At 41.8% G+C, this 27924-nt stretch overlaps 2 protein-coding genes across 2 annotated transcripts in view; one reads left to right on the top strand and one right to left on the bottom strand.

Annotated features, from left to right (window-relative positions):
- The window catches only part of S6KL (S6 Kinase Like), a 632786-nt gene that overhangs the window by 311398 nt on the left and 293464 nt on the right, over window positions 1–27924 (bottom strand). The window lies entirely within an intron of this gene.
- On the top strand, window positions 42–27442 carry LOC136879395 (neurofilament heavy polypeptide). Its single transcript, XM_067153211.2, has 2 exons — window positions 42–141; window positions 25618–27442. The coding sequence occupies exon 2, from the start codon at window positions 25630–25632 to the stop codon at window positions 26785–26787; it is 1158 nt and encodes a 385-aa protein (XP_067009312.2). The 5' UTR covers window positions 42–141; window positions 25618–25629; the 3' UTR covers window positions 26788–27442.

Genomic DNA, 27924 nt, shown 5'->3' with positions numbered 1-27924 from the left:
AGGCTATAAAAGTGCCATCAGACCGGCGAAGAGTCACAGCTTCTTCTTAGGTCCCTCACCAGCAAGCTCGACGTCCGACATCTCACTCAGTGGACAGTGAAAAGTTGGGATTTACTTGGTGCCAGTGTTTTCTTCTCTCAGGTAAGATATCGTGGAGACTCCAACGTCCGAATACACGAGCAACCCTGTGCGTTGCGTCTTTCAGTGCTTGAACGTTTTTGCGTTATTCACTCTCTTTCAAATCTGTGTTATCCAAACAAATGATTTCTTGGGATTTGTTAAGATTAAAACAGAATTTAGTATTGTGTACTTAACAATTTTTTCGCATTAGACTAGTAGAAAAAATCGAACATGACTCTTCATTAGAAAAATTAGAAATGCCCAAGAACTCTCATATATCCATTAAACACTAACTAAAATCGTCTAAAACTGGTGATAGTAAGATAGATTGATATTATTCAAAGTTTCTAAATAGGAAAACAGAATTGATCTTCCCTGGTTCACTAACATTCGAGTTCAAGCACTAAAGAGCACCCTTGCACATATATTTTGCTATTAAACTCAAAAGTTCTTGTTTCCTTGAAAAACCAACTTTATACAGCATAAAATGCACAGTTTTAAATTATAATATAAGTTCTGACACGTCGTACAAAAAAATAAATTGACTGACTGCATTCTAATGTTGTATTTAAAAACAGCCACTATGTAAAGTTCAAAACTATTCAGTGAAATCCCTTACCGGGCTTTTTACACTTAAAAAATTCTTAACTTTTCTATTCAATTAGGTTCAGATATTTGATAACATCATCCTTCGTCTCTGTACCAATGTTTATGGAAAAATTCCCAGTAGTGTTTTAGATATTTGCATTTTATTTAAAAGTGTTTTGCTTCATTCAGAACAGTTGCCGTGCCATACGACCACAACACTGCTCCGGATCTCTCATTAAGTTTGTTGTTTCACTTGCATTATTTTCTCCCTTCGTCAATGAATAAGCAAAAAAGAATTTCTATTCTGACCTCACATGGCATAATTTAATTGCATAATTCTTTTAAAATTTCACAGAATTCTTATACTGCAGCTATTCTTGACATTGAACCGAAACGGTCAAATTTCATTTAAAAAATTGAAGGGGTTATAGGGGAAAATCATCAAAAATTCTTAATTTTTTTATTCGCTCAGGTTCAAAATGTCGTGTTCTTTTCAGAATCTATATAAATGTCCCTGTTAATCTCGGAAAACTTCTGTTTTCAAGAGAAGTGAAGAAAATATCCGTTTCCGACTTTACTTCTTTGGGATATAGTGTTTTTGAAAAATGTGGAAAGAAAATTCTGAAAAGCTCTTAATACCTAATATCACTACGCAATAGTTAATGCAACTCATCCGTAAAGTGGGCCTTGTTTTACATGATTAGAGAGATTTAAGCACGAAGCGTTAGTCTTACACGAGTACAAAAATGTTCACTCCGTATAAGTAGTATACGGTACACAAAGTTATCTATTTCCGTTATAACGTTATAAATTCTACGGAAAGAAACATATTTTTAAAAAGTAAGGTTATGCATGACATATTATAATTGTTGGAACTCCTTCGTTTACGTAGTTATAGTAAGAATGTATTGTATGGTATTATGTGTCATAACTGTGAATCCAATGAAACACATGGTGAAGGCTATGATGTATAACAGGCCATGAATTATCTAGGGCTAAGAATAATTATTTACATAACAAGGGTGGAAAGTAGGTTTTATGTATAACTTGAGATGTTTATGGAGTTGCGGGGGCAGTGATGTAATGCAGTCGGCCATGAAGTGTGCAGTATTATCGCACATGTGCAGTAAAATAGCTTTATTTCACAGCGCTCAGAAAAGGCTTACTTACCAAACACAAAACTGTTTAGAAAAGGCCAATATATGTTGTGGTAGTAGATAAAGTAACTTTTCCCACCCTACAACAACAAAACATTGAACAGAGTAATGTTGCATGTACGCCAAATTGTATGAGAATCCCTAAAATAGTTGTTAAATATATTTTATGAAATGTATGTTCGGTAGTGTAGAAACGTGTAGAAGCAGAGAGCCTACTGTCCTTGCGAAATGTTTGATTATCGCAATCTTCACGGAACATACTTTGTTTGTAAACAATTGTTCTAACAATAGGTCACGTAACCCTAGTTACATTCCTACGACCAAATGCTGATAGCAATGAGAACTCGCTCAGGTTGCTATAACGCACTTCTATTGGTAAGCTAATGATTACATTTGCCGTTCCTGCATTTATTCACGAACACATTCCCATAGCCGAACGTTATCTTAAAGAGCCTATCTAGAGCATCCCTACAGAGAAGCAAAACGCGCAGAATACGAAGTTACATAGAAGCATCTTAGAAAACTGCCAGTTCCTAAATTGGATGCAAGCACAGAAGAAAATAAATTGCAATATTGAGATACTTTCAGAAGCCACTACAATTATTCTGGGTATAGTAGTCATGAATCCACTAAATACTGGAATATCTTGATTTCATACATAAATGTTAAGAATGCTTCTAGCCCCGTCCAAACGAGGAAGGCCGATCCCGCCGTGGAAAGAACAAGTAAGCAAATCTTTATTCTTGTTAAAGAAAATGAAAGAAAGCCTACAATGTTTCATATCCTAACTTACTCCATATATTACTCTCAAGCTAACTCTCGTAGTTATCATGAGATGTGAGCACTATCCGTTTCTCTGGCATACTTCTCTTCTGAAAGAGGGGTATTGGAATTAAGGGATAGAGCTTCTGACAGTGAGTGAACAGTGAAAAAGAAAACCCTCTTATACAGTGCTATACAGTGGACGCGAAAGCGAAGCGGTACAGCTCATAGCTAGTACCACGTCCGACGAAATGAATCTTGGATTTGAAATATAATTCCAGCGATAGCACTAAAGTGCAACTGGAAACAAAGTTTGAGGATTGTGCGGAACCACAATCAATAGCTGCGCGAACGAACAGATGTTGAGAAAGAATCACACCAGATTCTTCCAACATTCTTTTTAACTCAAGAAAGGGCACCTGAGCCGAGGCTCTTAACGGTGCAATACACGAATTAAACATTGGCAGAGTTTACAAAATATTTACAATACAATAATACCTTATTTCCAAATACGTAACAGTCTTAGAGAAGAGGAAACCTTTACAAATATATACGACCACTTGGTTTGTAAGATGTATTGCTCAGTTTCTTTTGTCCATTGATTATTTATTTTATGTTAAAACTTTGAAATTGTTGTTGCCTGTTGTATATGTCTAGGGAGAGCTTTGTACACCTTCACAGAGTAGTGCCGTAAGGAGTTACAACCATACTTACTACTTTATACAAATTCGGTATGGACTCTCTCTGCACTTAGAGTATTATACGAGTGTATGTCAGAATTTATGATACAGATAGTGTTTGTATGAACCAAATTATGCTTAAAACGGTAACTTCTGTATGCTGATTATTTATTGATAGTTTTGTCATCCATAAACTGATCTGTCGAAAAAAACCGGTTAAGAAACTGAGAACTGATCATATTAGCTGAAATAGTCGTTTGCAATATTTTCTTTTAGCTTAAAATACTCACAGCGATTCTCAGCTATGGCGAAGGTACGATCTAATACTGATGGTCGCACGAGAAAATTCCGGTGCTAAATTTGTCTGACGAAGTTTTCTTGGGATACTTTCAAGAAACGTCGCTCTTATCTTCAGATAATAATAGTTTAAGAGTATTTCCTGGGTTATATGCAATTCACCAATCTAAGAGAATGATACGGAGAAGGGTGGAACCATGAGATAACTTGTAAATGTTGATAACTATATTCCAAAGTAGAGTAGAATTTTTAAAGCAAGTACAGGCCATCGGTAAATGCAATAGTGGCGCATTTCTATTGTATGGAAAGAGTTCTGATTTCAAATTCTGAACTTGACGGCATACATTTTCAATTGGAACATCAGTATCACTTTAGTTTATATTAAAAATGAATATTCACTCATGATAAGATTCCTATACAATCTGCAAGATCACTTGTTTTGACAATATTTCACATATTCCAAATATTTATAAAGCACACCTTTCAATAACAAAATTCAACTGTACAAAATGGAAATTTCAAAATACACAAATGTATCTTTGATATTTCGCAACAGATGAAACTGAAGCAGTTTATTCATTGCGCTACACATTCGCAATTTACGGTCTTATATGGAATAATCGCGTTTCAAATACATAATTTAACTTCTATTATGACAGATGATTGAAAATGTTTCCTTATAGATAACTTAGAAAAAATACTAAAAATAGCAATGCCATTGGTTTTACGTCCCACTAACTACTTCTACAGTTCTTGGAGACGCCGAGGTGCCGGAACTTTGTCCCGCAGGAGCTATTTTACGCTGCGGTAAATTTATCGGTGTAAGGCTGAGGCGAGATCGAACCCACCAACTTTAGTTTAGGAGGCCAGCGCTCTACCGTCTGAGCTAATTAGCCCGGCAACAAACAAAAGTAGAGACACATCTTAATAAGCTACTGATATAATTAGGTACACATCACTTTTTTTACAATTGGCTTTACGTCTTACCGACACGGATAGGTCTTACTCGATGGGATAGGAAAGGGCTAGGGGTGGAGATGAAGCAGCCGTCGCAGTTGTTTGATTTCCGTGGTTTCCCGTTTTCACACCAATCTTCAGGGCTGCCGACAGCGGGGTTAGAACCCACAATCTCCCAAATGCAAGCTCACAGCTACGCGCCCCTAACCGCACGGCCAGTACTTAGTTTATAAATTAATTCACGCACTTGAAGCCTTAAGAAATGAAACTAGCCAATACTTTCTGACGCTTAAAATTCATCCGAAAAGAATCTCGAAGACAAGGAACACAATAAAATGCCATCAGAAAACTAAGTCAGGCGTTTGTACATCGCAAGAATGGCCCGACACTCTGAATATTTCCGTCAGATATAAAGCAAGGGAAACTTACATCTGTATCTCCAAAGCGAAATTCAAACCAATAATGGTATTATCTGTACAATTTCACTGTCAGGATTAACAAAGACTGCAAAGGCTAACTTAGAAGCTGTTAAACCCACTCAAGCACAGGACAGTGGAACTCAATGAGCACCCACACGTTAATTTATACCACGAGTATGCAATGGCAACACGCCACGCATCTTTCGACTTAAGATCACAACCTTCCAAGAAGACCATCGTTATTTCACGGTCACATCCTGCTTTAATTAATGAATCTGCCTTTCAGCGTTCAGTCTGCAACCTCTGTGGATTAACTAGGTACTTCCTTGGTCCCGTATTTGCAACTAACTCTTTGGTCTCGAAATGTACATGCTCTGCTAACTCCGTAGTAGGGCTCATTCCAGAGTGAAGAGAAGATCTTATCGGTTTATTACGCTCTTAAAACACCTTGTAATCTGATGGTAAAAGCTGTAAATTGTGCACTGGATCCCTGGAGTGGTAGCATCAAGAAACTTCAGTACTTAGCTTGTTTACTGAGTTTTTATATTTCTTACAAGTTGCTTTACGTCACACCGACACAGATAGGTCTTATGGCGACGATGGGAATGGGAAGGGGAAGGAAGCAGCCATGGCATTTATGGTACCTGGTATGAAAATGGAAAACCACGAAAAACCATCTTCAGGGTTGCTCACAGTGGGCTTCGACCCCACTATCTCCCGAATGCAAGCTGATGTGAACCAAACGACGCGGACACTTGCTCGGTTTACTGTGTTTGGAAGATAGGCTTCTACAATATGTATTACTACTGTCAAGTGTTACCGGCAATAATTTGCAGACTACTTCCAAATTAGCCATACCATTATCCGGACTGCTGCGGATTTAGCTGAAGTATTACTGAAACTAAGTAAATTAATTAAAAAACAAATCATGACACTGTTTTGAAGTAACCACTGTATCGGTGTATAAATGTTACAAAATGCGCCATACTTCCACATTTGCCTTAATATTTCAGATTCAGCCGAGTCTTCAGTACTTGTTGAGAGTGTATATTTTCTAGGATTTTATTTTATTGAGGAGTTTGTTGTATTTGTATCTGTAGCTTTATTTTACACGTGGTCTTTCGATATTCATGTTTCTCGTCATTTCTTCTATCTCTCTTTCCATGACTAAACTCCGGCTCTCGGGTGACTTAAGAAACTATATTACTATTATAGTTATTGCAGCGAGTGTGATATGGTAAAATTTACAAGACTAAAGCGATGTCAATAAACCTACCAATATTGGATGTCAGATAGTGAACTAGGAGAGGTGGATCATGTCAAATACTTTGGATGCATATTGTCCCCAGGATGGTAGTAGAGTTAGTGAAATCGATTTAATGATTTAAAGATAAGAGGTGTAGCACATAACAAGGCGGTATGAGTTACCGCCCAGGAGAACAAACAAATCATAAACCTCGTAATATGTAACATTACACTATATTTTACTACAATCTGCCAGTCTCTAGAATATACAAAACGCTAGCCCTCGTCTACTTTCACCCTTCTTCCCTTTAAACAATATTAATTAAATACCGAATCTAACCAAAGTGTCTTAGTTCTCCCTCAGTTATGTCTCCTAGATAATTCGTCATACTTTGTTAGCATCACATGACCCAAAAATCGAGTGTCACCAATAAATAAATAAATAAATAAGCAAAGCTAACTGATCTGGAGATTGAGTATCAAATTCAGAACAGTTTAGTTTGGATAATTAGATACATCATTTGCAATTGATTGAAATGTATTAGGAAACATTATACATTACATTCGCAACTGGTAGGCAGGATTTGCTTGTTTTTCTAGCTGTACTGACTTTTAAGTGCGATGTCGCATTCGAAACCCAACGTCAGGAGTGTTGTATAAAACTGAACTAGTCACGCACTGTCCTTTTCTATTCTTTAACGCCAACTTCCTCTGTTCATGAGGTCAGGCTCAGTTTAAGATTTGGCCGGGAGATTGAACCTGGATTCCCTCCATGTTGCCAAGAGCTGGTCTTATTCAAAATCCCGCCCGAAGTTGCCAGGATCCGAACCCGTGGGTATTCGCTGTGAGAGACTACTGGCTAGACCACGCCCCCAAAATAATCATTCACTGTTAATTTCGTATCGGCTCCATGGCAAACTGGATAACACAGTGGCTTTGGTAGAAGAGGTGTCGGGTTCGATTCCTAGGTTTTTAACCTGCATTGGTTAAATTTCCTCTGACTCGAGGACTAGTATTAGATTTCATCATAGGTAAGTCCCCATCCTCAGAGAAGTGCAGGTCGCCCATGTACGTCAACTAGAAAGACCTGTATCAGGCCTCTCCGGAGTCTATACCTATAATATAGTGTTAATTTTAATAGATTTTCAAAATAATCGTCAAGTTGTCACTTGCTTTATGTTTCATCACTACTTGCAACTAGTTCATTATGCTCAGCGAGTTTCCTGTGTTTCAGTCGAGTATTATATTTAACATATATTATTTTGTGAATATATGTACGTTGTTTTATAAATAACCCTTTGTCCTTATAATTTGTATGCTCATTTCTAGCTATGGTGGGGGTAATGTTCATGAAAATATTCAAAACAGTCATCTTCCATTTCCACCGGTTTACTTTTCGTGGAGTTTCATTGTTTACCTCACATCTCTTATGATGCATGATACTTGCAATGACAAGCGTTCACGGCGCTACTAAAAGTGGTTTCCAGAGGACGTGTACTGTGGGATGGTACAAAACTAAAAATAAAAAAAATCACGACAAGCAAGAATTTACACGACCACTTCCTGTTGCTCAGGATGGCCGGCTTGTGCAGACGACATTCCTTCAGCCACGTGCGGACGCATGGTCATGACGAAGACAATTCCGGTTTTCAGCGTTTTCCATGGAAAGAAAGGGCATCGACCTGACGACCCCTAGCACCACACGTGGCGAGGTCGGTAGCCTTGTCCTCAACACATACCAGGGTGCGTCCGTGCTCACGTGGTTTCCTTGTTTAGTAAAATGGTAGCGTTAAACATTTTTGGATATTGATCAACACAGACTTGTGTTTAACAGATAGGTATTAAGGAACATAACTTCAGTAACATTTCATAACATAACTCAACGGTTCCCAAGATTTTCCCCTGACGCCTTCCTTTATAAGCTCTGCAATTCCCATGCCCTCAATCGTTATTACTTTTTTTTTCACAGAACCGCTGTAGAATAAATCAGAGGATTTCAAACTTCATAACTGTGCATTAACTAATTTTAACAAAAACTAAAATGTGTGGCTGAAACAAGATATACACTGGAATATATACAAAATAAGCAACAGGCAGCAAAATGTCAATATCAGGCTGCTGTTTGGCGTGAAGAGAAGTTTTAAAAACATGTCATTAAATAATGAATTATTTCAACTCACATTAATTGGTCTGAATATTTTTTTAAAAGTTTTAAGAATTAAACCTGTGCTTTAGGACATAGACACTCGGGGACAAAAGTGGAAGAGACACGTTTGGAGAACGGACAGGAGAAGGAAACCGAAACATACGCTACTATATGTATCCATTGGGAAAAGATCTACTGGACATCTGATGAAAAGATGGACTCAGACTGTAACAAACCACATAGTCGGATACTTAGCACGACGATGATGATGATGATGATGATGATGATGATGATGATGATGATGTCAAATTCACAGCAACAACTCTTTTCGCTTTAAGCAGCCGTTTTCTTTTTTTTATGGGATTTACTTAATGACCCCGGCTTTAATGCCGTTTGGAGGCTTACATAATTTCTTTATTTAACAGGTCACATTTCTTAAATCGATCACGGACCCCTCCCCGGCGGTCGTCTCCCACCCAGTTTGCGAAACACTGACGTACCTTTTCATTGAATTCTCTGTCAGGATCTATGGGGGTGAGTGGTCACCGTCATAGACTTCGGTCCTCAGGGTCCCCGGGTCCAATGCCCGGCTGGATAGAGGGACTTTATTATTAAAAGGTTAATGCTCTTTGCTCGGGGACTGGGTCTTTGTGAAGTCCCTGACATCCCTAAAACTAAAAGCACACTAGCACGCAGTTTCTCATTCACGGTAGATACCGCAGTCTCGTCGGAGGGTTTGAGTTTCAAGGGCTACACCAAGTTATTAGTAATCTCCTCAACTTACCGACTTCTGTGGGGACAAAGGGGCATTGCTCGCAGTCACTTATACCAGTTTTCTTTTGATGTACATTAATGAATTATTGCTCTTTTCCGATACAGACTTCCATATCGGCCTATTTGTCTTTCGTGAGCTCTTTACCCACTCTGGGCCTGTATATGTCTGTATGTGCCTATTATTTGCTGTCTCACAACCCCGAAACATCAATTAACAATTCGTTTATAAGTGTTCTTTAGAGCTGATTTAGCGCGACAAATACTCCCTATCCCGCCGTTCATTAATTCGTTCCTAATAGATCAAACCGATAATCCGATGGTTTAGTTTAAGGGTTCAAAAATAGGACATCAGTCAAAAACTGATCAACGACGATGGAAGAGTTTCGATTCCTGTAGAAAATCGGTACACGGAGAGGTAGGAAATGATTCTAGCTCTGGATAAACATCAGTAGGAGTAGGATTCGAAAAGAGGATGGTTATCTTTATCCCCACTACCACCACCACCGCTGAGATTGAACAGAAAAAGATCTGACATTGGAAGGTTGAACAGGAAACAGAAAGGAACTTGGCAGATGACGATGAAAACTAGACCAGATCCAGCTTGAGGTCTCGTGGTCTCCTATCAGATATTACAAGCAATGGAATTAGTTTAAATTTCTAAATAATGCAGTATATATTCCTCTGCGCTGCTCATTTTTAACCTCAGAAGTGTGCGAGGAAACAAAGTTCACAAGCAGACAGCAAAACAAGTGTAAACCTGCATTCTAACCCGGACAAAAATAATCGAAGAGTCCTACTCTGTCATACCAATCCACAGAGGTGGTCTGAGGCCTTATCTCCAGCTTATGACAGCAGTGTATCACACTGCAACATACCGAGGGTTCAATGGGAAACTAACGTAACTACAAAAACTTTTCGGAAGAGACAAAATAACTTTGTTGATATTTCACATCCGAATGAAAGTAAATGTATTATTTCTTAAAAAACAGTACTTATGAGGAAAATATTTTTGGAAAACATATTTAGAATGTTCTTCAAACAGAAGCAGAGTTATAAGAATTATATCACCAAACACGCTGAAGAAAAATTATCAAGTTGTAAATTTAAAAAAAAAAATGTCTGTCTTTCCAAAGAAATACAATTTTTTTCTCATATCGTACGAAATAGGCATATCGTCGTAGCGCCCAGAAAAACCGCTATGTGATAATGTTTCAGCTTGGAACTGCGACCAGAAAGGTTCTGTCATCTAAGGCTCAGTATTGCACGAACTAGATCAACGAATTTTCGTTCTGTGATACATGTGCTGCGGGTCAGTATTTCTGCCCTCAAACATGTAACATAGAGGTATTTCGAGGCGCAACGACCTCACGGGATGAAAGATCTCAGGCGACACATTTGGTGTTTACCAAATGAAATTATTTGATAGAGTAAATTGGAACGTCGAAATTGACATGCACGTAGCATAATGGCGTCAAATCGAAATGCCTGACGCGGTAGTTGAGGGCATAGATGATAAGTATTATTAGCTTTAATTAGTTTTAGTTTTGCACATTCAAAGAACGCGTTGAAACTTGTTAGTTGGCTTGATGGCTTTCGTCTTCTCATCCTGCCAACATCTATTTATGAATTCGCTATCTTGTTTCTTGTGTTCTTCTGACCATTTCTTACCACTTTTCTTTTTAGGTTTCTCTCTAAATTTGCGCTTTGTTACTAATGTTGTAAAGGCTCATCGTTTTCTTATGATGCCTTCTATGATGTCCATTTCTTGTAGATTTTCTTTTGATCCTTCTAGCCGATTCATCTTGGAATTCTGTAAGTTTATTACGTTAATCAACCCTTTGGTGAGTCTGTTATTATTTTAGATTCTGTAGATATGTCTACAGATTTCAAACTTCTCTTACGTACTATATTAGTGAACCTGTCTCTGAGTGTAGAGGTCTGCAGTTCTCTTGCTGCCGATTCAGTCTTCTTGCGTCGGGCCGTATATTTTCCTAAGAATTTTATCTTCTACTTATTATTATTACTACTACTAAACAGACTCAGGCGTTAATACCCGAAAGAGACCAAACTTAGGATAGTCACCGCCGCCTGGATTCAAAGCAGTCCGCGAGTCCTATCGCCACTTGAACTCTGCGATAGTGGACTCGACATGGGTGAGTCCGATTGAAATTTTTACGCATAACTCCGTGGGATAGACGACACGCCCAGAGTCTCATTGTCTGCGAGTTGTGCGGTGGGTGTAAAGGTCGTTCCGTGTTATAATCTCGTGGCATTCTCACGTTGACACGGAAATAAAACCAGGACGAGACAAATGTAAACTTACTTACATAATGCAAAGAGGGGGCGACAACACGAGTGAGTGAAAGTGCAGGGAAACAGATCACCTGCATTTGGTTCCCTCTGATGTCTCAGTTTTTCTTCTAACGTGGAACACAATTTGTAGCTTTTCCTTGCTCAGCGAAGTCACCGCGCAATGCAATGTATGCAATTCATTTTGTAGACTATATCGCACTATACTTCTCCTTCCAGGCCGTGTTTTTTGTTTGCATATCATTGCTGTCGGCACTGTAGTTTTACAGCCGACTGCCTTTCCTGGCGTGGCACTACTGCACCTTTCTATGGTGATTGGTAGTGTGATGTGGATGAAAATGCGCGTATTAAGACGAACGCGAACACCCAATCCCAAACCAGGGGAATTGATTTTTCTGGCCCGCTCGGGAATCGAACCTGGGGGCAGTTGAACTGAAAACTACTACGCTGACCATACAGCCAAGGAGTCGGACAACATATCTGTACTTAAATTAATTGGATTAAACCAATTAAGGAGAGTCAACGTGGATCAAACCATTCGTCTTCGGGTTCCGATGACATCAACCGTGAAAGCGCACTGGGCACCATCAGCCAAGCTAAATTCAAACTTCCACGATAACAAGTTTGATCTGGACTCTCGTAACCAGATGTAACATACTGTCTCTTTAAAGAACACTTAGGCAAATATTTATGAAGGTACCCAGCCGACAAAATTCTCTCTCTTGACAATAGAAGTCATCCTTCATGAAATTCAGAGTTTCGATAAATAATCGAAGTGCTAATAGTAATATCGACTACGGTTGTGTAACGATGCCACATTCCGCAACCGAGATTATACGATATTCTTATTATTCTCGTAATTATTCATCGATTGTTCATTGTTCGATTTTTCATAACCTTTACACAAACCTATCTATCTAACTGCTTTCATTCCCCTCCCTGCAGGGGGGCGCGGGCCACCTAGAAGGTAACGTCTTCTCTCTGGGATCGGAGATGTGAAGGATTATGAACGTGGGGATGTATCGAGTGTAGTGTAAGGGGATTTCGACCACTGGGCTAAGTTTTTATTTTTTTTCTATTTTCTTTTAATGTTAAGGGTTACATCCATTATTATATATTACGTTTTTGATATTTGGGTTTGCGTACATTGTACATTATCATTTTGTTGATTGGGACACAAACCTCCTGTCCTCTTATCCATCAGACTTATACATTTGTATCTGCACTCCTGTCAACGATCCTTAAGTGTTTTATCTCTCCTGTCTCGTTTTCTGACTGAGATGTTTCGTGGCTTGGCAAATTGCTTCTCAGGTGCATCCTGCATTTCCACAATTTTCTTTCTAAAGACTAATCTCGGCTGTATCTCTCCCTCTTCTACACTCAATTCTAAGTCTGTGTGTAACTCCCATAGCCAGAAAGGTTGGACTTTTTCATTCTACTTGCAGGATCGGTATTATCATAGCCACTCAGGTATCAAACGCTGGTTATTGTTGTTTCGTGGGGGAAGTTAACTCGATAGCCATTCCTTCAATCCGATATGAAGTAGCTCTTCGGCAGTGTAGTAAGCTGATCCTTCGCTGGAGAAGCCACAAGAAGGGAGAGAAACTGAAGGTCTCAAAAGTTCATGGCATGATACCACCACCTCAAGCAGCGATTGCACATCGTCACTGTACGTGACCAATTTCCTTTATTTGTTGTTTCAAGAAGAATTTGCATTAAGAAACAGGTTGGGAGTTCGATTATGGAGTTCATTGCGAAACGGATAGTCCTCATTAAATGTTGCAACGTGAAACAGAGAAATTTTAAACAACCGATGTAAGACTAAACATCACAAATGTTACTTGCAGGATACATCACGATTATTGTAATGCGCCATAGAAATACAAATAAGCTACCATTATCCTTTCTTAGTGCCGTAGCTCTTAGATTCCTAATGCGAAAAGGGCAGGCTCGATCTCAAAGAAAACAGACTTCTCTAGTCGTTGATGCGTTTGTTTATCAGCTAAGAGAATTTGTACATGTGTAGATAATATATGACAACCTTATTATTTTGGTGTTTGTAGAAGAGTAAGCAGGTACTGTTTAAAGAAAATTCTGTTTCTCCACCTACCATAATATCAGATATAATCCTCGAACCTGAGCGAACTCATACCACACCATATCGTGACTATTTTGAAGTAGTTGATAGAACGAGGAATCAAAAACTAGGTCTTCTCGGCCAGAAGAAGATTACTGTAACCAACTGAGTGGGGAGTATGAAAATATAACAACGGGTGAGAATTCTAAAAACAAAAACAAAACGGAACCATAGGACGTTGCCAAAGGTGGTGATTACTATGTATTTTAAGAGGTAAGGCGAACGGATTGCCTCCCAAAAATACACACAATGAAATACGTGAATATTATGAAACTCTCTATATTTGTGGTCTGGAGCCACGGTATCTAGAGTTGCCGAAGAATCCGAATCAGAGATTTCTACATTTGACGTGCAATGCCCAGCAGCAGCTGCTGCTGCTGAGAAGTGAATGGTGCCTTTCGGCAAGAAATTTGCACGGAAGAGAACATGAGCGAGAGATAATGAAGACGTGAAATTCGCTGTGTCAGTAAGTGCGGGGCAGTGTTTTACTTACCGGAAGTCTACATCTGAAGAGAGTCGCTGCAGATGTTACGTATAAAGTACAACGGCATTTGCCATTTAGCGGCGTACAGTTACTTTCTGCACAGACGCATTGCTAGTTTCCGTTCCTCTCCAAACAGACAATCAGGCACTTTCTATATGGTCACCTCCTGAGGTCGTGCTAGTACATTGCAGGTCACGAGACACTGGCATTAATCTCGTAATTCTTCTGCAGTGATGTTCATCACACTACTCTTGAACACTTGTTTATACAGACTGATATCCTGAAGTTCTCATGTTAACGCATAAAGTGACCATTGGTAAACTTGTGTTTCATTGCACACACACAAAAAAAATACTGTGAAGAATACATACATGGAAATTGTAAACAGTAAGTGATGATGATGATGATGATGATGATGATGATGATGATGTTTGTTGTTTTAAGGGGCCTAACATCGAAGGCCATCGGCCCCAAAACAGTAAGTTGGCTCCGTATTCTCATCATTCCAGTCTACTGTTTACTTGTAGCAGAGTGAGTGCTTTAAAACGAAGATCCCGTGTCTGTAGGTTGTATGTGCCAGACTCACATTCACACGATGCAGTAAAATAGAAATAATATCTTTATCCTCAAGTGTACTAACAATAAGACATACCTGGTCGTGTTATCGAATGGCGTAAAGATAATAAACGTGTCAATCACACAGTACGGGTCTCCAAATTAAGTCAGGACGCACAGAACGCTATAAGTACAAGGGAATGCTGGATCTGTATTGTACCAGGAAATAGCGGTAAGAGTACAATCTACTGCCAATACAGCACAACTTCCACACATACTCCTATACTATGGCGTTCAAAAACATTATCTTAGTGTACAAAACGTTTTCTCAAAAGACCTACTACCTGAATGTCTTAATTTCTCCCCTGAAGGGGGAGGCGGGCCTCCTAGACGGTGACGCCGTCTCTCAGGCCAGAAGATTCGTATCGGAGAAGGAAATGTGCTAAGAAGGTGAGAGTGTTGGCGGCCGTGGCCAATACTAGGAAATGTCCCGGCATTCGCCTTAGTGCAAGAGAACGGAAAACCACGGAAAACCAGCCTTAGGACAGACGACGGTGGGGACCAGCCCTTCTCCGTCTCCCGAATACAGAGGCGTAGAGCCACGGTAGAGCCATGACCACCCGTCCTCTGCTCGATTGGCCGGTCGGAGTGCAGAGCTATCGGACCACGTGTGCGCCGAGACCCACCCTGAATCCGCCGACTCTCAAAGGACCTACTTGGTCAAAAGCGCACAGCTTTATCAACAGCTGTACAGCGCATGCGTGTACTCTGCCGTCGCCATGGTTACCACTGTTAAGTTTAAAGCGTGAAAAGAAAGCCTGTTTATATCGCATGTTACATGTATCTATTTCAAACACTATTAGGGTAAATAAAATAGGCTAATAATAGTAGTAACAATATTATAAATACACTGTACATAGTTACGTACGTAATATTACTAAAACAGTGACGTCAGCGTCCTGCTGGCTGATACATGGGACAAATAAATGTTTCTCTAAATTGGAGAGATAACATTCCGATAGTAAAACAATTCTTTCTTTCTTAATCTGTTTACCCTCCAGGGTTGGTTTTTCCCCTCGGACTCAGCGAGGGATCCCACCTCTACCGCCTCAAGGGCAGTGTCCCTGGAGCTTCAGACTCTGGGTAGGGGGATACAACTGAGGAGGGTGACCAGTACCTCGCCCAGGCAGCCTCACCTGATATGCTGAACAGGGGCCTTGTGGAGGGTTGGGAAGATAGATGATGAATTGTGTGGTCAGCGCGACGAATCCTCACGGCCGTTATTCTTGGCTTTCCACACCGGGACTGCTATCTCACCGTCAGATAGATCCGCAGGCTGAGTGGACCTCGAATCAGCCCTCAGATCCAGATAAAAATCCCTGATCTGGCCGGGAATCGAACCCGAGGCCTCCGGCTAAGAAGCAGGTACGCTACCCCTACACCGCGGGGCCGGCCTTGTATACAACATGACATATCAATAATAACTGAGTTATCCGCTCTGATGACATCAATTATCAACAGAGAGGCTTCCCATCCTTAAGAACTGTAGCTAGAGCACACCGTTTAGCTTCATCACTGTTCCTAGAATGCACTGGTCAGCAGCTTGCTGTTTTTGTGAGACCTTGGACTTGGCCTTGCCAGACATGTAGCCAGCGCTTTCTTCTTTGGTCCGGACCTTGAATCACAGCTTTTCCTTTCAAGCTATTGTTTAAGAGTGCATAAAAACAAGCCGCGATGTGTGACTGGAATGTGCAAGCGACCAGGCGTGGCATGATGGAAAGAACAGATACTAATATGATTTAATATTCTCCATTGAGTAAATAAGACCCACTCTTTAGGTCAGTACGTTCACATTACATAATGTTATTATGACAGTAAATTAACATGTTTTCCAAAACAACCTAAACATTACTGAAAAATTGTTAAGTCAAGAACACACGATACGTCGCTATGTACATGGAGAGATTTGACTGAAGGTCTACAAAAGAAATATATATCACGGTTCTTTAAAAAGATATCATTTCGCCCTTTGAATTTCCTCTTTTTATATATCACCTAGAGCCTCCGTGGCTCAGGCGGCAGGCGCCGGCCTCTCACCGCTGGGTTCTGTGGTTCAAATCCCAGTCACTCCATGTGAGATTTGTGCTGGACAAAGCGGATGCGGGACGGGTTTTCTCCGGGTCCTCCGGTTTTCCCTGTCATCTTTCATTCCAGCAACACTCTCCAATATCATTTCATTTCATCTGGCATTCATTAATCATTGCCCCAGAGGAGTGCGACAGGCTTCGGCAGGCGGCACAATTCCTATCCTCACCGCTAGATGGGGGCTTCATTCATTCCATTCCCGACTCGGTCAAATGACTGGAAACAGGCTGTGGATTTTCATATATATCACCTGTTACATTTCGCAAAAGATCCGAATACCTCCTCGGTTACGATCGGCGAATTTTCCTTTGTCTACTTTTTTGCTAGTGATTTAAACATCGCACTAATTCAGACACGAAACCATGCACAACCATCTTCAGGGCTGTTGACAGTAGGGTTCGAACCCACCATCTTCCGAATGCAAGCTAATAGCTACACGATCTGAATCGCGCAGCCAACTCTCTCAGGTACGCAGTTTTCTTCTTCTCCTTCAAGCGTCATATCCGGTTCCTCAGACGTTGGCGATCACCCTGGAGAAAGCACCGGTTTCTTAGAAAACTGCAAATTTCGAAGACAGCGCTATAATGAAGCGTACGTCTCATGAACTACTTTTACGGTTTTCGGAGACGCCGAGGTGCCGAAATTTAGTACCGCAGGAGTTCTTTCACGTGCCAGTAAATCTACCGACACGAGGCTGCCGTATTTGAGCACCTTCAAATACCACCGGACTGAGCCAGGATCGAACCTGCCAAGATGGGGTCAAAAAGCCAGCGCCTCAAACGTCTGAGCCACACAGCCCGGCAATGAGGCGTACTATGCACTGTGAAGTAATTTCCCATTGCTACCCTCTGTGTCAGAAAGTGCTATTGTAGCACCAATAACTGCATGAGTAACACCATTGTTTTCTATTACAAGCTGCTTTACGTCGCACTGACACAGATAGGTCTTACGGCGACGATGGGATAGGAAAGGGCTAAGAGTGGGAAGTAAGCGGCCGTGGCCTTAATTAAGGTACAGCCCCAGCCTGGCATGAAAATAAGAAACCACGGAAAACCATCTTCATGGCTGGCGACGGTGCGATTCGAACCCACCATCTCTCGAAACTCCCAACAAGCTGAGAGCAATTAAGAAGACAACTACTGTGTGGCGGTCCTCTTTCCAGCCTTCACGGAGAGAGGCCATAGTATTGCATACGCTGATGATAGGTCAAGTACAATCTACGCACTCTTATCCCCTAAAGAGGGAAGACCCCCCCAGGGTGTTCTTATGGTGCCGACTTCGCCGTGGCCCACATCCCCACGGAGTGCGCCGATCTCTCTGGCCAAAGACGGAGCCTCAGCCGGCAGGAAACACTCGAACGCATATTAGCCGATGACGCAACTACTGCTGATCTCGTGATCCGCTTTATGTGCGACAATGGATTAATCAATGTAAATTGCAAGTGTTCTGTTACTCAGGGAACTCACGTTCCCTTTTGATTCGTTAGTGATTTTTGGCTTAATTCAATATTTCTGTTGTTTTATTTTGTACTTCGTTTCCAAATTCCTTCGTTGAATAAATAATTTTGTTTTATTTTACATTTCTTTTCCAATTAATTTGGTCAGAGAGAATGATTACCTAGTTGTATTTCCTCGTAAAACAAAAGTCATCACCACCACCATCTCTCGAATGCAATCTCACGACTCGCTCGGTACAGCTAGTGGGATACACTGTAGAACGATCCAGTGTTTCTCTTACAGATCTATGAACGTATACAATTAGAAGCAAGACCGTCAGGGAACAACAAATTCTGTCCAGAGATAGTCGTAAGAAATTCAGAGGTTAACGTTCTTCAGCGATGGTGCAAGCACTGTTGGAGTGCACGAATACTTGAAACAGCAATGCCGCGGCGTGTCCGTTTGCTGACACTGCACAGGTCATTATGTAAGCGTCTGCCCCACTGATCTTCTGAGTAAATAAAGCTTTTACCAGGAAGAACATGCACCCATCGGCATCTATTCAATTCCATAATCATTTGCGCAAATATTTCATGTTTAATGTAAATATCAAAGATACGCTTCGTCGGAGCATGTTAATGAACAAATAACTGGAAACTTCAACACTTTTTGCAACAAGAAGGCAAGCGAACACTAATTAGGGAGGAATCTCTAAACTGATGCCAAGGTCGGTGTTGTCCCAGTCTCATTTATTCGACTAATGCACGAAGACTAGAATAGTGTCGATGTGACTTATGATCTCGATCGGTAAAGGACTACAAACTGAACTACATATCGTTTACAAACATACGTAGACTACATTAAAAAAAGGCAGATCAGATCCATCATCAAAAACAACTACAAACTGTCACAGATTACCGAACCAATATACTGCTTAGTCTCTGACCTCATGAATGACCAATATTATTCCTTTAAATTTTCGAAGAGTGCAGGTCATGGAGGTATTGGGAATTGTTACGTTACCGCAATAGCAGTAGTTTTAACCATGAAAATGCGACACCTGGGTGTGGAAAGTAAGCAAAAACATCAGTTGTTGGACCTAAAGCTCTGCTTTTGGATCCGAGTAATTAGAAGATATAGTGTGAGCGTGAACCAATGTTTGGTTTAGGACACCGTCTTTAGTAATCCTTTGTACTTTATGCAGGTGCGGCCTACTTGGGCTAAGATTGAGAAGACAGTAACAGGAACTGATTAACCTTTGTAACAAGGTGTGGAATAAGATAACAAAAAGTAATATTCAAGATAGTCGCTGAAAATCATCATGGCCTCCATTTTAACCACTCAACTTTGATTTCCAAACGATATTACAGCTACCGATCTTAAGAAACGCAGATCGCAAACGTGAATGGGTCTCAGACAGACACTTAAATGCAAATCAACTCTGGCATGCTCGACCCTTTCATCTTTTCCTTCCCGTGATCAAATCGAGTTCTCTTCCGACATCGACCGTATTAGGTTTGCGTGGGAAACATTCATCTTTCATTTGTAGTTCTTCAAACAGACAATAAAAAAACCGATGGCGTTATGATGGGCCTTCGCTTACCAAGCGACCACTGCTCAGCCCGAAAGTCTACAGGTTACGAGGTGATGCATGGTCAGCGCGACGAATCCCTTCGGCCGTTATTTTCGGCTATCTAGACCGGGGCCGCTACCTCGCTGTCAGTTGGCCTAATGTAAGCAGAACTGACCTCAACCAGCCTCAAAACCAGGTCACAATTCCTGAACTGCTCGGAAATCAAACCTGGGGCCTTCGTGTAAAGAGGCAGATTCGCTACTCACAGATCGCGGGACCGGGTCTGTAGTTCTTCGTGACTGTTCATATCGCGATCATAGCGACGGGACTTACGAGGAATCCGAAACAGCGGGATGCGATTTTTCACTTCAGAAATCTCACATGCATTGGCCAGGATTCATTTTGAGAACGAAGAAAGCCAAGCGCCTAACTAATCTTCCACATCCTCTGATGAAAAGTGACTTTTCTTATTAATCGATACAAAGGTCTCTGCCGAAAGCGTGGGGATAGTATTTGGAAAGCTACGCTCGTGCGCTTTCTTGTGGTCTAGATTTGATCTCCGCGGATGAAATCGATTTTCTGCGTGATTTCTTCGGTGTTCCTGGACCATTCAATCTTTGCAAAACACCACCAGATAAGACATTCTGTCACATTTCACAGGTCATGCCCGATATTACAGGTCGTGAGCAGTAGAGACATTGCTATGACTACATCTCGCTCAGCCAAGTTCCCAAGGACGGTACTACTACACTACAGGTGACGTAACACACCTAACGTAAAATAACGGGTATTTACAACAAAACTGTACTCACTAACGTCACACAAGGCCGTACACAAACGGAACGGTTCAGCTCAAATCTTGTGACTGTTAAGATTGCATGAGAAACAGCTGAATTGACACAGTTTCGTTGCCTTGCAATATCAAGTTCAACTTCTGTCAGTTCGCAGGTTCACAGCTTGAAAGGCAACATCAGCCTTGTTTTGGGAGTTATTTTTGTTCCCTCCGAATTTTGTATAACTTGCTCAACAATCCTAACTGATAACCTCGTGATTTTGGTGTCTACAGTCTTACTGATGAGCGTATTTGTAATTCTCATCAGGGCAAGGACAGGGACGGGAGCGACTGTGGACGAAACGTTTAGTACTATCCGGCATTCAAAGAGGGGAAGTACTTCTAGAATGGCCGAGAGAGTTATTTTAACCCATTTCTCAGTTGGGACTTGTGGGACTTAGGTCCATCAACTGTTGTACCATGGTTTCTTCTTTGTTTTACATACAATGGTTTAACGTCACATTAACAGAAAAAGATTTCCAGCGACGATGCAATAGGAAAGGGAGCGGCCATGGTCTTAATAAATATACAGCACCAACATTTGGCTGGTGTGAACATGGGAAACCGCAGAAAATCATCTTCAGGGCTGCCATGTCCCGAATGAATGCTAAGCGGGGCGTAAAACTTCGCCAGTTCGTTTGCTCGTATATGAGAATAACTTCGTGCTCCATAGTAACATGTAACAGTATTACGAGTCAGTTTACAAATGTATTTCTTGATGTTCAAATCGCAGTCACTAGCGTTAAGAAAGGAGTATTGGTTTGTTTCGTATCAGTCATTTAGTTTGACGCTCGCTCTGGACTTCTCCGGACATGCAGCTGGCTAATGAGTAAAACGGCACATAACAATACACATCCGGCGACACATCCAAGCTCACATCGGGCGCATGACACAGTCACAACACTCAATGGGCTGTGACAGGAAAATATAGTTCAACTTCGTGTATCCGTTACTCTTGTTGCATTTGAATTGTTCTTTTTCACCTGGCATGCAAACATCACAAACTTAATTAAAAATGGTAAAATAACAAGAGCACGCATTTTTATCCAATAAGCAGTAACCTTTCTTGCTTTCGCACGAGAGTGATTTCTTTTTTGCTGTATGTTTACGTCGCACTCATACGAACAAATGTTATAGAGAGAACGGGATGGGACAGGGCTAGGAGTGGAAAGGAAGCCGCCGTGGCCTTAGGTAAGGCACAACCCCAGCATTTTTTCTCCTGTGAAAATGGGAAAGTACGGAAAATCATCATATTTAGGACTGTGTCAGTAGGGTTCGATCCCACTATCTGCCGAATGGAAGCTCAAAAGCTGTGTGATCCAAACCGCACAGCCAACTCGCTCGGTGGGAACGATTTTAAATTTATGGAGATAGGCCATATGATTTTCTTCTAGACGTCATTAGTTGTTTTCCTCCTGATGTATGTAGGTTTGTAGTTCAGAGAGGAGGTCCTTTCGACCACCTGTTGGTTAGCCCGCTCCTCTCCCAATTTGATATTTAAACCATTCTTGCAAATTATTTTAAAATTATTGAAGTGAATAAACAATTTATTTTGATAATAATAATAGTAATAATTTTACGTTCCACTAACTATTACGGTTTTCGGAAATGCTGAAGTGCCGGAATTTTATCACGCAGTAAACGAACCGACACGAGGCTGACGTATTTGAGCACCTTCAAATACCACCGGACTAAGCCAGAATCGAACACGCCAAGTTGGGCTCAGAAGGCAAGCGCCCTACCGTCTGAGCCACTCAGCCCGGCAATAATTTAAATAAAATTACATGGTATTTTATAATAATTCATTACTGAGTGGCATCGAAGTTGAACTTGTAATTTTAGCAGCCGTATCAGTTAGCCGTATCGGTCGATGTACCATCCGCTAGCTGCGAGAATTTTGGTTCTGCATCCTTCAAGCCAATACTTATCACTATTCTCTCAATCACCTACGCCATCAGTGCGCCACGGCGCCAGTATTCTTTCTAGATATCTTTAACTTATGCACAGTCTTTCATTCAATCTTTAAAGCGGCGGCGTGTTAGTTCTTTCAAAGTCGGCAGTGGGGTACTGAGACATTGTCTGCTGATATTTTTTGTTTCACTACTTTTCAAATTAGTTCAACTGGATTTTAAGTCACAGCAATAGGCAGATAATCTCAGAGCAGTAAACCCACTGTCTTGCAAAATTCTGTCTACAGAGATTCCGATTTATTTGTTTTTACAAGTTCCATTTACAGAAATTTTGTTGTCCTTCAACCACGACCTAAAATGTCTTTGCGAGCAGCATGTGTGGGAGGTTTGTTTTCCTGAACGGTATGAAACGGTGCATTGTCAGGGACTACAAAGCAGCCAGGCGGAATGTTTTGCGATCGTGCTATTCATTTCGTCATGGTACTCCTGTGATTGCGACTTCGAATCGTAAAACAACTCTGCACTTTGAATGAGTCTCATTTCACCACTCGATTGAATTACAATAACTCTTTGTTCAGCACTTTAGTTCATAATCCTTGGAACGTCTTCGTACTGCCAGAAATTCTTTACCGTGTGGGCATAAACCCTTGTTTTATACGCCCACTTTCATTCTGTCTCAACGCACGAGAAATGCTGTACGTCGTGCGCCTCATCAATATACGTCTCAGATTTTCATACCTTTTAAAATTAAATCCCATACTTGGGTTGGACACACACACACTTTTTATGAGTGTCCACAGCGTGTGTTTCCCTCCTGTAAAGTGTTTTTCTTTCTTTGAACAGCAATAGGAAGTTTGCGTGGAGCGGGGATCTCTTTGCGAACTTCATAAGATTCCAAAAATATTCGGCGTACAACACACTTATCGAATTCGTCAAGCTCTGTCTTCTTCAGAGAGGAAAACATTTACCTCTAGTTCGAATAACAATTCCAAATTCTGGACCTTTTTCACAGTGGTGGTGGTGGTGATTATTGTTTTAAGAGGAAGCACAACTAGGCAACCATCCTCTATATAACATTAATCAGAGGGAAAAATGGAAGGGATCCGACACTTCGAAAAATGAAGATATCTGCCAAAGGAAGACAAGGGCCACGAAGGGCGTGAAAATGAAAGACTCCCTAGCCCTCGCAAACCTAATAGCGTCGGGGTCGGAAAAGAACAAGAGTTGACCAAGAGAGGTCGGATAGGATAGATGAAAGTGAGGAGCCTGGCACAAGTAAGTGGAAGCAATGCCAGGACTCAGCTGAGGGCCCCGTGGTCGCCAACCCACGCTCCAAAGTTTAAAGCCCCTGGGGCCCCTTTTAGTCGCCTCTTACGACAGGCAGGGGATACCGTGGGTGTTATTCTACCGCCCCAACCCACAGGGGGAGACCTTTTTTCACACTGCCTAGCAAAATTACGCACAGTCCTTTCACTTTTAGCGACGTTTTAACAATCCCTTTAACAGCTTTCCTCTTTACAAAACTGTAGAACATTATAATGTATATTAAGTTCTTGCTCTGAGATCGGAGCACTTCACACGATTTTTTTTTCTTGCTTTACGAAACACCGACACAGAGAGGTCTTATGACGACGATGGGACAGGAAAGGCCTAGGAATGGGAAGGAAGCGGCCATGGGCTTAATTAAGGTACAGCACCAGCATTTGCCTGGTGTGAAAATGGGAAAGCACGGAAAACCATCTTCAGGGCTGCCGACAGTGGGATTCGAACCCACTATCTCCCGAGTGCAAGCTCACAGATGCGCGCCCCTAAACGTACGGCCATCTCGCCTCGTACTTCACGTCTGCATTCAAAATACAACGCAATGACATGTCAGATCCTGTACAAATGCCTCAAATGTTTACAAGCTCTCTAATACGGAACAGCTAGTGGTGTTAACGCAGTACTAACACACTGAAGGTTTTCGCCGGTGCGAGGCTGAGAAGGTAGTTGCCGTGGCCTTACAGCCCCAGCATTTGACTGGGGTGTAAATGGGAAACCTCCATCTTCCGTTCACAGCTACGCGACACTAACCTCACGGCCAAGTCACTCTGTATAATACGGAATAGCAACGATGCATGCAACATGCAACCGAGCTTAGTGCTAGTGGCAGTGTGTAGTCTGTGCCGCGCACAACTGCCACTTCCCTCGAATCTCGCCGGCAAAGACTCATGCAATGGGTTATTCGATGATGGCAAGTAAAGGACCTCTCTGTTAACGTATTTGGCGCTTACCCGCCAAAATTTAAACTCAGCCATAGATCGCTCCAGAGAGAGGTAGTTCACTCTGGCATCTGATAGAGTAAAATAGAACGTCGAAATTGACATGCAGGCAGGCTAGATACTGTCAAGTCAAAGTGCCTGCACATGGCAGCTGAGACCATATTATTATTATTATTATTATTATTATTATTATTATTATTATTATTATTATTATTATAGTTCGTTTGGGCCTCCTGAGGACCACGGTGATTGTGCTTTTAGCTGTGTTGTTGTTGTTTCCGATGGTTGCTGCCGTGGTGTTGTTAATGGTAGGTCTTGCTGCTACTTTCTTCTTGATACCTTGACCTTTTCTCTTGACCCAGTAATCCTTCATTGTCTGGCTGAACTCTATTTTGCGTTGCTCGGACCATTTACTGGTCTAATTATGGTTAGTTTCTGTAAGGGATGTTAGGAAGGGTCTGTTTTTGATAGTTGAACGGTAGTTGGTTCTGTTAATTATGATGGCATCATTAATAGTAAGTTCTGCCAAATCCTTCTCTACCTGCTGGATCCACAGCGATCCAGTGGCTTTACCCTTCCTAGCTACTTGAAAGATCTTACAGGACAGCCTGTGGGAGTCCATCCTATACAGGTGTCCATAGAAAGCAAGCCGTTTTCTTCAGATCGCATCTGTGTGGGGTTGTTGGTTTTGGTAGAGTTAACGGTTTTGTTTGTGCCATTACCTTCCATCTGTTAGGACCCTTGGTCTTACTATCTTTCTCAGGAACTGCCTTTCTTCTTCTTCTTCTTCTTCTTCTTCTTGTCTAATTAATTTTATGTGTTGTTTCAGAATCCGGTCACCATGAAGGTAGCACTGTTAGTCTTGGCTCTGGTGGGCTGCAGCCTGGCCATGCCCGTAGGAGTGGAGCAGGATGAACCAAGGCCAGTGGTGCCGCTCGTCATCACCGACTACTCCTCCGTATCCGACAAGAAAACCGAGGAGGCCGTAGCAGTGGCAGAGGATACGGTACACACGGAGGAAGAAGAAGAGTCCAAGCCTGCTGTAGAGGAAGCCGTCCCGGCCGCAGTTGCACCTTCCGAAGAGACGGTGCAGGCAGTCACTGAGAGTAAAACAAAGGCCTCAGCTACCGAACCGGAGAAAACCGACAAGAAGCCTGAAGAACCAGCACCAACGCAGGAGGCCGCCGTCTCTGAAACCACCGCAGTTCCAGCAGAGGAGCCCAAGGAGGAGGTGAAACCACCAGCAGAACAGCAGGACAGCAAGTCTGAAGAGCTCGCACCAGCAGAATCAGTGGACAAGACAGCCGAAGCTCCTGCCCCCGCCGTGCCCGAGAAGCCAGTTGATGCTGCTGCCCCTGTTCCAGAGGCTTCCCAGGCCGTCGAGAAGCCCAGTGAGCAGAAGCCCAAGGAACAGGCGGAACAGAAGAAACAGACGGAGCAGAAGGAAGTGAAGGAGGAGAAGGAACCGAAACCATCCTCCGAAGAACCGAAAGAAGAAGACCCCAAGGCTATCGACGATTCCGAGCAGCCAGAACAATCCGTAAAACCAGAAGAGAAGAAGGTGCCCAAACCAGCCCCCGCCGAGGAGCAGAAGAAGCAGCAGAAGACCGAGCGCAGGAGACGCGAATCTCCCAACGAGGAGAAGGTTGAGGCCGAGGAGAAGAAGAAACCAGAAGTCGTCAAAAAGGAGGAAGTGAAGAAGGACGAAAAGAAAGTCAAGGCTGACGACGAAGCCGCTGCAGTGAAGCCAGTAGAGGCCGCTGAGCAAATGGAGGAAGCACCCAAACCAGAAGAAGCCGTGATGCAGGCCGAAGAACCCACTCCAGCAGCAGCAGCAGCAGCAACAGCAGCAGTGGCCGAAGAAGAGGCTCCCGCACCAGAGAAAAAGGTAGAGAGCGTTGATGCGTCCACGGCAGAAGAAGAGAGCAAGCCCGTAGAGCTGCCAACCACCGTACCTGAAATGACTGAGGAGGAAGCGAAACCCACCAGTTCATCATAATCACATCACAAGCAAGGTTCCCCCACCTTCACACAATACTAAGCAGCAACAGGTTTCGCTTCACACGAATGTTAAAGACTCTCAAGACGAAAGATAAAACCTAATTTCGAAAAGATAACTAAATTCTTTTGTAAATATTGAGTGGACAGTAATTCGTGTGATCCCTCGTCGTGCTACGAGACAAGAATTGAGATCGGCTCTTAGCTAGCGAGGGACCAATCCTGAAAGTTGTTGTTGAATGTGAAACTCACGGCCTTCTGGATATGTAACTTAAAGAGCGTCAATTAGCAGGCAGGGTATCTGGAAGGCCGTGGCGAATAGGTAAGATGAAGTAGAGCCAGCAAATGGGGAGCCATCGTACGAAACTCGTTCGAATTCTGTTTCTATATTTACTACTGAGTTATCACTCCCTGGGCTTGGTCGGAGATTGGTTGATTCAAGGGCGCGCGTTTCAGCGTGAGATGTGTCTTTTCCTCTTACTTTTGTTTTAGTTCTTGTTTTCTTCTTCATTGCAGAGGCAAGAAGTCGTTTTAGTAGAATATGATAGCTACCATTACAACAATAGCACCAGGTTAATATTATTTTTATTATTATTATTTTCGTGTAGCGTGTTTGTATTTAATGAAGCTTAAATAAAAACGATTGTTTTCTATGATATATGGCATTTATTTCACGTGCATCACCAAAACCTACCTTTTCAATAAGTGAATGTTTGAATAAATAAAATCCCTTCTTTCCATTAATGCTACCTCGACGAGAAACCTGCCCATTTTGTAGGTTCATTGTAAGAAACTAGCTCCTACAGTTAGCTCACATTCCAACACCAGTTAGAACAAAATGCACGCATGTCAACTATCTCTCTCCCTTGGTTCATTTTAATCTTTAGGTACACATTTCTCAATAACCATTAAGAGAGGGCAACTGAACGCCGTGCTCCCATTTAATCGCCTAGAAACTATCAATTAGCAACAAAAGGCAAATAAAAATGCAAATTTCTGCCACAACTTTAGGTACAACTTTCGTGGAAGGTAATACTTCTACGAGTCATTATGTTTCTGCTAGTTTAATACCCACAAAAAAGACCTAAGCACACCTAAAAATTATTTTAACATACTAAAATGAACTCTCAAAAATTAA

Source organism: Anabrus simplex, chromosome 8 (assembly GCF_040414725.1).
Source record: "Anabrus simplex isolate iqAnaSimp1 chromosome 8, ASM4041472v1, whole genome shotgun sequence".
In the NCBI taxonomy this organism is placed as follows: Eukaryota; Metazoa; Arthropoda; class Insecta; order Orthoptera; family Tettigoniidae; genus Anabrus; species Anabrus simplex.
This window is presented reverse-complemented; position numbering and strand designations above follow the sequence as displayed.

Excerpts from the sequence above, each read along its gene's own strand:
- LOC136879395 (XM_067153211.2), top strand. The coding sequence starts at position 25,630 with ATGAAGGTAGCACTGTTAGTCTTGGCTCTGGTGGGCTGCAGCCTGGCC.